The sequence below is a fragment of the Petromyzon marinus genome, chromosome 58 (genome assembly GCF_048934315.1).
Source record: "Petromyzon marinus isolate PM22_M1 ecotype Great Lakes invasive population chromosome 58, UKy_Petmar_22M1.pri1.0, whole genome shotgun sequence".
NCBI classification, from domain to species: Eukaryota; Metazoa; Chordata; class Hyperoartia; order Petromyzontiformes; family Petromyzontidae; genus Petromyzon; species Petromyzon marinus.
The window spans coordinates 7,159,191-7,171,442 of record NC_133724.1 but is presented as its reverse complement, the minus strand read 5'-3'; the positions used below and the strand labels follow the sequence as shown (position 1 = coordinate 7,171,442).

At 51.3% G+C, this 12,252-nt stretch overlaps 1 protein-coding gene across 1 annotated transcript in view; it reads right to left on the bottom strand.

Moving 5' to 3' along the window:
• Nucleotides 1-7,131: 7,131 nt before the first annotated feature.
• The window catches only part of TBC1D24 (TBC1 domain family member 24), a 40,540-nt gene continuing 35,419 nt past the window's right edge, over nucleotides 7,132-12,252 (bottom strand). Inside the window, exons 10-12 of the mRNA XM_032976064.2 lie at nucleotides 11,509-11,604; nucleotides 8,363-8,609; nucleotides 7,132-7,502 (exon numbers count right to left, since the gene is read on the bottom strand). Coding sequence (XP_032831955.1) covers nucleotides 7,351-7,502; nucleotides 8,363-8,609; nucleotides 11,509-11,604 — 495 coding nt within the window. The 3' untranslated portion in view covers nucleotides 7,132-7,350. The remainder of the gene's footprint in view (nucleotides 7,503-8,362; nucleotides 8,610-11,508; nucleotides 11,605-12,252) is intronic.

Here is a 12,252-nt window from a genome sequence, read left to right as displayed (position 1 = left end):
TCCCCGTGTATAGTGTGCACGCCGTTCAACAAGTTTGCAATTGACAGGAGTAAAGTTGGACTTACGAACCAATCGACTTACAAACAGACCTCTGGAACCTAACGTGTTCGTACGTAGAGGAGTCCCCGTATTAACGAATCACAACATTGCACCAACTATTCACAATGAGTCATTACGGCGACGGCGATGACGACGACTCGCACACACGACACGACACTTGTGCTCACAAATCACAACCAAAACCCTCAGCACTTATTTCCCAAACCATTCCGTGATTTCAAGACAAATTATAACAAACAGTGTCAGGTCAACTTAATTCACGGGAGGAAAATGAAAAATAAAGTCATACCTCGGTATGCGACCGCTTTGGCATAGCTCGAATTTGGTACAGTGATGTTAAATTTTATTTCAATTTATTTAAGCATTTATTTTAATCTATGTATGCATTTCAGTCATAAGTAGTGTCTACATTATTTGATACAACCCCAATTAATGTATAATATGCCATATAAAATATACATTATTTGATACAACCCAATTAATGTATAATATGCCATATAAAATATCATGTCTTATACTCTGGAACGGATTATTTATTTCTCCCTTTATTTCTCATGGGAAACAATCGTTTGGCGTTGGTCATTTTCGGCACAAGTCCTCCCCCCCGCTTCTGGAACGAATCAACGACGTATACCGAGGTACGGCTGTACACACACACACACACGTGCACACATTATAAACCAAAAACATTCAAAAACAGACTTGTCGCTCGATCGATAAACCTTGAACAATCGGGCGGCAATTCACGAGCGCGATCAAGATCACCGGAATCGCCAAGCGCCGCGGCGCCCGAGTAGCGGCAGCCAGAACAAGATAGCGCCTCGAGACTCGGGACCTGAAAACCGTGGCGCGAAGCGGAACATCGCACGTCCGACTCGCGTGGGGCGGATATGTTCAAAGATATAAACATGACGGTTCGTTTACTTAAAGGTTCTCTTCCCTGCGCCACGATCGCTCGTTCCGTTCCCGGAGGTAATCCGCCCCCAGGCGATTTGCGCGGCAGGAAATGTATTAAGCGTTCGTTGAAATGACGATTTACGTCTGCAATGCGTTCCGGTCGCTCGCGTGATTTCTATTTACTTCGCCGTCATACACGTTTGTAATTTCGACGACAGAGGTCGCCCTTGCAAATGAGACTCACCCTGGTCTCTTGGCGTTAGCGCTCTCTCACTCTCACTCTCTCACCCGGTCAAACAAAGGAGAGTTGAAACTTTCGTAAACTTGAACACTACCGTGGGACAAATACCGTACCAAGCGTGGACAGATACATCGGTTACAAAGTGCGGATGTGCGAGGGCCGGATACAGGACACTGTTCTGTGGTTTACAAAAAGTGCTTTAACAGTGATGGGCGAAACCCCTACGCATATTCCAGGGAGGGGGATAACATGGCGTCGCCGAGATGATGCCAAGACATTAAGCCGAGTGGAAAATATAATTCTTCCGACTCAACATTACTTCGCCATTCAGACGTCAGGTCACGCACGACTGCACCGGAAGGTGACACCACAGACCCCAGTCCAACTGGGCATCTCACCTTCGCTCAGGCGTTTCACCATCGACTGCGAGATGGCATTCCACATTGCGCAGGGAGCGGTTTGCAGAGCGAGCGGGCGATCGAGTGAGCAAGCGTCAGTCTGTCCGACGCGCTTGCACCTCGAACGCAGCCATGCCGGGCAGAACTGCACCCGAGTGCGTTGCACAAGATGGACCACCGAAAAGATATCTAAGTTTTGTGCTTACGAACGTTACACTGTGTTCCTAACCCGCTCCCTTCCCCTCAAAGAGACCGCTGTCCAAATAGCTTCTCGCCCGGTTCAACAACAACAATAAATACAACAACACAGTGTGGATTTACACAGCTTCTCGATATGACCACGTCTCAAGATGCTGCACAGAAACAGAGACCCATAAGACTCGCTACGGGAGCCAAGACTCCCCCCCGAGAGGACCCATAGTCTCGCCTTCGAGACCCGAACAACCAAATACATGGATTTATATGGCATCTAAGTGCGAACGCGTCTCAAAGATGCGGTACTGAAACTGTGGGCATAGTTTTATTTTATAGAGAGAGAGGGAGAGAGAGGCAGTTGGTCAGAGGCAGAGGAGAAGGGGAAGTTGAAGAGCCTGCACTTGTACAGGGGCAGGAAGTCGACAGTGGGGAAAGCAGAGAAGAACGAGCGACGGTAGATTCAATCCGTTAGAAATCGACTGCCATGCTCGCGGTAAGTGAGGGCAAATTGCAAGCGGGGCTTTAAATGCGTGTCCAGGTCGCACCCGACACACCGCACCCACTACAGGTATCTCCTCGCACTATGCGGTGGTCGTCGTCGTCGTAGTAGTAGTGGTGGATGCATAAAAAAAAAGGGACGTTACAAAGAGAAAATGCATCTGACCGCATAGCTGCATACGAGCGAATTCAAACCGCGTAGGGTAGAAATGGCTTAGCCGCCGGTACAGCGCGAAACTGCGCAAACTGAACCCGCATGGAGCGGGGGAAACCTGTCGTTATCTCTCTCGCCATGGGCTGTGGTTACTACTGCAAGGTGCCATGGTGGCTAGATGTGAGCTACATCGCCCGGTATACAGGAGGTCGTGGGTTCGATCCCGTCCCTGACGCCTGCTGCTATATATATTTGGAGTCTGGTCAACGCTTTTCCCTCCATATTTAGAATCAACATCAAGCGTTTACAGTATTTGGCTGCTATACATGCCCACGTGACCGTGAGCCACTTTGTTGAGCTATCACTTGTGGCCAGGTCGCTTTCTGAAAAAGAGATCTACATAGCTCAGTGGGCCTTACGTGGTAAAAAATAAAAAAATAAAAAAAAAGTTTAGCTGACTTGTCGCGTACCACCCACACAGCGACCCGGACAATATTTGAAGAGGAAATTCTGCCCTGCAGTTGCTGTAACTCGGGGTTCTAAGAAAATACTCAACTAGCGGCGCAAACTCCAACACGGATATGTCATGTAACACAGTAGCTGCCTTGTGGAGATTGCAACAGTGAAAGGGTACATTGAGTAAAGTTTACACGCGGAACTTTACATAAAGGTTACGAATACAGAAAGCTAAAAGGTATTCCAACGTATCATTTTGATGGTACCCACCCCTCAAGAGGGATGGAACATTCCTGGGGTATGAAGTCTGGAATGTACCATTTCTCTTTTTTGGAAGGGGGTGGGTCGCATTGTGGCACATCTCAAAGTCACTTGAAAGTTTTTTTGGAACTTTAACTGAAGACAAAATACAATTATTGCCAAACACAGGCTCAATTGGCCCAAATGGCTAATTGGACAGCAGCAACGTACAGCACTTGTGAAAGTATACTAGATGAGAATAAGTTAATATGTTTCTTGAATTGAGAAAAGTTATAAGGAGCTGGAGGAAGAGACGGGGGGGGGGGGATTCCAAAGTGGAGCAGTGCGAGAGAAGGAGCAGATAGATGAGTGAAAGCGACCTGCAGTGTAGTGAGTGGGCGGGCGAGTGGGTGGATGAATGGGTGAGTGTGTTGTTGTGACCTGCAGTGTAGTGAGTGGGTGAGTGGGTGGGTGTGTTGTTGTGACCTGCAGTGTAGCGAGTGGGCGGGCGAGTAAGTGGGTGAATGGGTGGGTGTGTTGTTGTGACCTGCAGTGTGGCGAGTGGGTGGGTGAATAGGTGGGTGTGTTGTTGTGACCTGCAGAGTGGCGAGTGGGTGGGTGAGTGTGTTGTTGTGACCTGCAGTGTGGTGATTGGGTTGGTGAATGGGTGGGTGTGTTGTTGTGACCTGCAGTGTGGTGAGTAGGTGGGCGAGTGGGTGGGTGAATGGGTGGGTGAGTGGGTGAGTGTGTTGTTGTGACCTGCAGTGTGGCGAGTAGGTGGGTGAGTGGGTGGGTGAGTGGGTGGGTGAGTGGGTGGGTGAGTGGGTGAGTGTGTTGTTGTGATCTGCAGTGTGGCGAGTGGGTGGGAGAATGGGTGAGTGGGTGAGTGTGTTGTTGTGACCTGCAGTGTGGTGAGTGAGTGGGTGAATGGGTGAGTGTGTTGTTGTGACCTGCAGTGTGGTGAGTGGGTGGGCGGGCGAGTAGGTGGGTGAATGGGTGAGTGAGTGTTGTTGTGACCTGCAGTATGGCGAGTAGGTGGGTGAATGGGTGAGTGAGTGTTGTTGTGACCTGCAGTATGGCGAGTAGGTGGGTGAATGGGTGAGTGAGTGTTGTTGTGACCTGCAGTGTGGCGAGTAGGTGGGTGAGTGGGTGAGTGAGTGTTGTTGTGACCTGCAGTATGGCGAGTAGGTGGGTGAATGGGTGAGTGAGTGTTGTTGTGACCTGCAGTATGGCGAGTAGGTGGGTGAATGGGTGAGTGAGTGTTGTTGTGACCTGCAGTATGGCGAGTAGGTGGGTGAATGGGTGAGTGAGTGTTGTTGTGACCTGCAGTGTGGCGAGTAGGTGGGTGAATGGGTGAGTGGGTGAGTGTGTTGTTGTGACCTGCAGTGTGGCGAGTAGGTGGGTGAATGGGTGAGTGTGTTGTTGTGACCTGCAGTGTGGTGAGTGGGTGGGTGGGCGAGTAGGTGGGTGAATGGGTGAGTGTGTTGTTGTGACCTGCAGTGTGGTGAGTGGGTGGGTGGGCGAGTAGGTGGGTGAATGGGTGAGTGTGTTGTTGTGACCTGCAGTGTGGTGAGTGGGTGAGAATGTGTTGTTGTGACCTGCAGTGTGGTGAGTGGGTGGGTGGGCGAGTAGGTGGGTGAATGGGTGAGTGAGTGTTGTTGTGACCTGCAGTATGGCGAGTAGGTGGGTGAATGGGTGAGTGTGTTGTTGTGACCTGCAGTATGGCGAGTAGGTGGGTGAATGGGTGAGTGTGTTGTTGTGACCTGCAGTATGGCGAGTAGGTGGGTGAATGGGTGAGTGAGTGTTGTTGTGACCTGCAGTATGGCGAGTAGGTGGGTGAATGGGTGAGTGTGTGTTGTTGTGACCTGCAGTATGGCGAGTAGGTGGGTGAATGGGTGAGTGAGTGTTGTTGTGACCTGCAGTATGGCGAGTAGGTGGGGGAGTGGGTGAGTGTGTTGTTGTGACCTGCAGTATGGCGAGTAGGTGGGTGAATGGGTGAGTGTGTGTTGTTGTGACCTGCAGTATGGCGAGTAGGTGGGTGAATGGGTGAGTGGGTGAGTGAGTGTTGTTGTGACCTGCAGTGTGGCGAGTAGGTGGGTGAATGGGTGAGTGTGTTGTTGTGACCTGCAGTGTGGCGAGTAGGTGGGTGAATGGGTGAGTGGGTGAGTGTGTTGTTGTGACCTGCAGTGTGGCGAGTAGGTGGGTGAATGGGTGAGTGTGTTGTTGTGACCTGCAGTGTGGTGAGTGGGTGGGTGGGCGAGTAGGTGGGTGAATGGGTGAGTGTGTTGTTGTGACCTGCAGTGTGGTGAGTGGGTGGGTGGGCGAGTAGGTGGGTGAATGGGTGAGTGTGTTGTTGTGACCTGCAGTGTGGTGAGTGGGTGAATGTGTTGTTGTGACCTGCAGTGTGGTGAGTGGGTGGGTGGGCGAGTAGGTGGGTGAATGGGTGAGTGAGTGTTGTTGTGACCTGCAGTATGGCGAGTAGGTGGGTGAATGGGTGAGTGTGTTGTTGTGACCTGCAGTATGGCGAGTAGGTGGGTGAATGGGTGAGTGTGTTGTTGTGACCTGCAGTATGGCGAGTAGGTGGGTGAATGGGTGAGTGAGTGTTGTTGTGACCTGCAGTATGGCGAGTAGGTGGGTGAATGGGTGAGTGTGTGTTGTTGTGACCTGCAGTATGGCGAGTAGGTGGGTGAATGGGTGAGTGAGTGTTGTTGTGACCTGCAGTATGGCGAGTAGGTGGGGGAGTGGGTGAGTGTGTTGTTGTGACCTGCAGTATGGCGAGTAGGTGGGTGAATGGGTGAGTGTGTGTTGTTGTGACCTGCAGTATGGCGAGTAGGTGGGTGAATGGGTGAGTGGGTGAGTGAGTGTTGTTGTGACCTGCAGTGTGGCGAGTAGGTGGGTGAATGGGTGAGTGTGTTGTTGTGACCTGCAGTGTGGCGAGTAGGTGGGTGAATGGGTGAGTGAGTGTTGTTGTGACCTGCAGTATGGCGAGTAGGTGGGTGAATGGGTGAGTGTGTGTTGTTGTGACCTGCAGTATGGCGAGTAGGTGGGTGAATGGGTGAGTGAGTGTTGTTGTGACCTGCAGTATGGCGAGTAGGTGGGTGAATGGGTGAGTGGGTGAGTGTGTTGTTGTGACCTGCAGTATGGCGAGTAGGTGGGTGAATGGGTGAGTGTGTGTTGTTGTGACCTGCAGTATGGCGAGTAGGTGGGTGAATGGGTGAGCGAGTGTTGTTGTGACCTGCAGTATGGCGAGTGGGTGGGTGAATGGGTGAGTGAGTGTTGTTGTGACCTGCAGTATGGCGAGTAGGTGGGTGAATGGGTGAGTGAGTGTTGTTGTGACCTGCAGTGTGGCGAGTAGGTGGGTGAATGGGTGAGCGTGTTGTTGTGACCTGCAGTATGGCGAGTGGGTGGGTGAATGGGTGAGTGAGTGTTGTTGTGACCTGCAGTATGGCGAGTAGGTGGGTGAATGGGTGAGTGAGTGTTGTTGTGACCTGCAGTGTGGCGAGTAGGTGGGTGAATGGGTGAGTGTGTTGTTGTGACCTGCAGTATGGCGAGTAGGTGGGTGAATGGGTGAGTGAGTGTTGTTGTGACCTGCAGTATGGCGAGTAGGTGGGTGAATGGGTGAGTGAGTGTTGTTGTGACCTGCAGTATGGCGAGTAGGTGGGTGAATGGGTGAGTGTGTTGTTGTGACCTGCAGTATGGTGGTGGTTGAACAGGGCGGATGAGACAAAAGTCAGTCTGGAAGGCCGAGTCTTTCACATGGGCAGAGAAAGCAATGATCGAAGTTCCCGGGAGCGGTAACCGTGGCGGTAGCGACAGAAGAGTGGCGAGGAGGTGACTGGTCGCCGCTTGAGCGAGAGAATCGGTGAGCGACGTTCCCGGGAGCGGTAACCGTGGCGGTAGCGACAGAAGAGTACCCCAGGTTATGCCGCGATTGATGAAGGCGCCAGGATACTTTTTTCCCCACCGCAAGAGCCGAAGTCGTGCCGCCGACGTCACACCTCAAACTTTATTCACCGTTAGCCCGGCCGCCTGGCCCTGCTTGGCCCCAAAGCCAGATTCGGATTATCCAGCGAAGCCGGCTGTCGGTCACGAACTCAGCTCGACAAACGGGAAGAAGGTACCCCCGATGGGGAGGGGGTTGACCCGGCTTCGGTGTGTGCCAGTGGGGGAAAAAAGGGGGTGTTGTGGTTCAAGGCTTTTGCGGGAGGAGGTCATTGGCCACTCTCGGCAAAGCCCCAGACCTCCAGGATCTGCACCTGAAAGGTCTCCGTGCACAGCGGCGGGTTGGCGAACGTGTCGCAGGGTGCCGTGCGTCCGTGGTTCAGCTCGGAGTCGAGATAGAGGGCCTGACCGCCACCGCCACCTGCGCACGCACAGCACAACAAAAGACAACAAAGACAAAGATTCCACCCCCCCCCCCCGTATAGCCTTCAACAGACTGCTGGGGCAAGTGCTGTTAGCGAGCAGCAGCACCTATGAAGGAAGGCACCAGGTACTCATTTGAGGCCTAGTCGACCTAAGAGAGAGCCAGGACCGGCTCGGATAATTGTCACTGGCAATGGCCGTGAGCAGGAATCGAACTCGGGTCGCCGGGTCTGTAGCGCAGCGCACTAACCGCGACTACATCACCGATCCCCACTGACTGACACACACCACCACACACACACACACCACCCACACACCACACACACCCCACACACACCCCACACACACCCCACACACACCACAAAGATCAAAGATCAAAGATCCCCCGTATAGCCTCAACAGACTGTAGGGGCAAGTGCTGTTAGCGAGCACCTATGAAGACCGGAACGGTACACGAGGGGGTGGGTGGCCAGCACCACGCCCGACCGCCTTTGTCTCCCTAGTGGCGATATTTACACACCGCACCAGGTACTCATTTGAGGCTGAGTCGACCTAGGGGAGGCCCGGGACTGGTTCAGATAATCGTCAATGATGTTCGCCGTGAGCGGGAATCGAACCCGGGTCGCCAGGTTCATAGCGCAGCGCGCTAACCGCTACACTACACACCCCAAACCACACACACACACTACACACCCCACACACACCCCACACACCGCACACACCACCACACACACCACACACACACCCCACACCACACACCACACACACCGCACACACCGCACACACCACACACACCACACACACCCCACACACACACCCCACACCACGCACACTACACCACACGCACACACCACCCACCTATAATGATGCTCTCCGCATTCCCGGCCATGAACATGGATGCGGTTTTGCTGGGCAGCCCGAAGTGTTTGGTCGCCAGGAAGGGCGACAGGCGATCCGAGCGTGGCTCTGCAACCCCGGCGGGCAAGGGGGAGACGGCGGTGCCCTGCCCCGCGATCTCCGGCGCATCACCCACGTCGCTCTCTGCCTGCACCAGCTCCGGGTGTCTGATCACCACCCACTCGTAGCGTTCCACCTCCGGGTGCAGCTGCCGCGTGGGGAATGTGGAATTGTGTGTGTGTGTGTGTGTACAAGTGCACGCGTATGTATTCACGTATGAACGTCTTGCGAGCCGCAAGTAGCCAACCGCGCTAATCGGAGGTGCGGGGGGGAGGGGGAAGGACAGCAAACTAAACAACAACGACAAGAAGCAGTTCTAGAGAAATTAGTTCTCAATGTTGTTTAGTAGTGTATAGTAGTATAGTGTATAGTAGTGTATAGTAGTGTAGTGTATAGTAGTGTATAGTGTATAGTAGTGTATAGTAGTGTAATGTATAGTAGTGTAGTGTATAGTGTATAGCATAGTGTATAGTAGTGTATAGTGTATAGTAGTGTGTAGTAGTGTATAGTAGTGTATAGTAGTGTTGTGTATAGTAGTGTATAGTAGTGTAGTGTATAGTAGTATAGTGTATAGTAGTGTAGTGTATAGTAGTGTATAGTGTATAGTAGCGTATAGTGTATATTAGCGTAGTGTATAGTAGCGTAGTGTATAGTGTAATGTAGTGTATAGTAGTGTAGTGTTTAGTAGTGTAGTGTATAGTGTAAAGTAGTGTATAGTAGGGTATAGTGTATAGTAGGGTATAGTGTATAGTAGTGTATAGTAGTGTAGTGTAAAGTAGTGTAGCATATAGTGTATAGTAGCGTAGTGTATAGTGTATAGTAGCGTAGTGTATAGTGTATAGTAGTGTAGTGTATAGTAGTGTAGTGTATAGTAGTGTAGTGTATAGTAGTGTATAGTAGTGTATAGTGTATAGTAGGGTATAGTGTATAGTAGTGTAGTGTATAGTAGTGTAGTGTGTAGTGTATAGTATATAGTAGTGTAGTGTATAGTAGTGTATTATAGTAGTGTAGTGTATAGTAGTGTATAGTGTATAGTAGGGTATAGTGTATAGTAGGGTATAGTGTATCGTAGTGTATAGTAGTGTAGTGTATAGTAGGGTATAGTGTATAGTAGTGTAGTGTATAGTAGTGTAGTGTATAGTAGTGTAGTGTATAGTAGTGTAGTGTATAGTAGGGTAGTGTATAGTAGGGTAGTGTATAGTAGTGTAGTGTATAGTAGTGTAGTGTATAGTAGTGTAGTGTATAGTAGTGTAGTGTATAGTAGTGTAGTGTATAGTCGTGTAGTGTATAGTCGTATAGTGTGGTGTATAGTCGTGTAGTGTATAGTCGTATAGTGTAGTGTATCGTAGTGTAGTGTATAGTCGTGTAGTGTATAGTAGTGTAGTGTGTAGTCGTGTAGCAGAGTGGTGTATAGTCATGTAACGTACAGTAGTGTAGTTTGTAGTAGTACAGTGTGTAGTAGTGCAATGTATAGTGTAGTGTATAGTAGTGTATAGTCGTCTATAGTAGTGTAGTCGGTTGTACGTATGTAGAACTTCTTTTGCACCGTACGTAGCCAACCGCACTAATCGGAGGTGCGGGGGAAGGACAACCAGCTAAACACAAAAAGCAGTTGTGAAGAAATTAGTTTTCAATCGAGATTCAAAAGAGTATTTAAGTCAGTTTAACACGTAGGCTTTCGCGACCAATATTATTCATAATAAAGGTTTTTGGGTTAGATCGCGTTTATTTATAAATGTGTCATAACTCTCCACCACCCGACACGGCCAATCAGCAAAAAAAGTGTCACGTTGACAAAAGACAAATAATTCACTACTTCAGCCCACCGGTGTGTTGAAGAGTGAATCCACATTTACAGTTTGAGTACGACGTTTCGCTGGTAAATACATCCAGCGTCATCGGGCAATTCGCCAGAATGGTAAAGCCCTCGCTTGCTCCCGGTTTTATATAGAGCTCCTCTACGAGCACTGCGGCCCAAGGTCGATGCCTGCTCACGGCCAACACCACAGTGACGATTACCTGAACCGGTCATGGACCTCCCCTAGGTTGACTCAGCCTCAAACGAGTACCCAGTGCATTGTGTCGTAAACATCGCCACCAGCGAGACAAAGGCGGCCGGGCGTGATGATGGCCAAGCACCTCCCTAATGTGCCGTGCCGGCATTCGTAGGTGCTCGCTAACAGCACTTGCCCCAACAGTCTGTTGAGGCTAACGGGCAGGATCTTTATCTGAGTGTGTGTGTATACAAATGTGTGTGTACAATGCAGCGTATGAAGGTTGGCAGGTGGAGGCAGCCATCATCCAAACGACAATGGAGGGTGGAGGAGCAACACTTGCAACAATGGGCTGAGCTAAAGGACTGAGTGGCAGAGTGAATGAATGAGAAAAGGTGATAGGAAGGTGAGTTCGACAATGAATGAGAGCGAATAATTGAGCGAGTGATCGAGAGAGAGTGTGCGCGTAAAATTGATTGAGCGAGCGTCTAAGTTCGTGGGCAAGAGTGTGGGAGATTGGGTGAGTGAGTGAGTGGGTGAGTGAGTGGGTGGGTGAGGGGGTGAGTGAGTGGGTGGGTGAGGGGGTGAGTGAGTGGGTGAGAGAGTGAGTGGGCGAGCGTGTGGGAGATTGGGTGAGTGGGTGGGTGAGTGAATGGGTGGGGGGGGGAGTGAGCGGGTGGGTCAGTTGGTGAGTGAGTGAGTGGGTGACTGAGTGGGTGGGTGGGTGGGTGAGTGGGTGGGTGAGTGAGCGGGCGGGTGAGTGAGCGGGTGGGTGACTGAGTGGGTGAATGAGTGAGTGAGTGGGTGAGTGAGTGGGTGGGTGAGTGAGTGAGCGAGTGGGTGAGCGAGTGGGTGAGCGAGTGGGTGAGCGAGTGGGTGAGCGAGTGGGTGAGCGAGCGGGTGAATGAGTGGGTGAGTGGGTGGGTGAGTGAGTGAGTGGGTGAGTGAGTGGGTGGGTGAGTGAGCGGGTGGGTGAGTGAGCAAGTGAGTGAGTGAGCGGGTGGGTGAGTGAGCGAGTGAGTGAGCGGCTGAGTGAGTGAGAGCTGAACTCACTCTGAACACGAAACACTCCCCGGTGCCAAAGAAACTCATCGTTCCTTTGCTCTTCCTCCTCTCAGCCCAGTCCGACGAGAGAAACGCCCCACACACCTACACAAGCACACATTGCATCGTCCCCCATGGTCAATCTACTGCTGGATGAAGGCTTCCCACAAGCCACCACCTCTCGCCATCCTCCGATTAGCACGGCTGGCTACTTTCGGTGCGAAAGAGGTTCAACATACACACGACTAAATTACTATACACAACACACTACTATACTATACACTATACACACTACACAGTACACTCTACACGACACCACTACACTACATTGAGAACTCATTTCTTTAGAACTGCTTTGCGTGTTTCATTTGTTGTCCTTCACCCTCCCCCCCGCCCCGCACCTCCCATTAGCACGCTTGGCCATGTGCGGTGCAAAAGAAGTTCAACATGCATACGTACAGGATGGGGGGGGGGGGTGAGTATGGGGGAGGGGTGGTGGAGATGGGGGATGGGTGGTGGTGGATGGATGCGGTGAACCGACGTACATTCTAAAGAGGTTTTTCCCTCCCTAGGTGCGGCTTCGGTTTGCGCGATTTCTCGCCGTGTATGCGGCTCGGCTATTTCGGTGCCAAATTTCGGTCGTGCCACGTGGCTTTAATTCACTCGGATGCGGCTAACGCGGCCGGAACGCGGGACAACCTTGTATAGGATGCGTGTACTTTAAGCGCTGCTCGGCAGGCAGCTGTTCCGTGC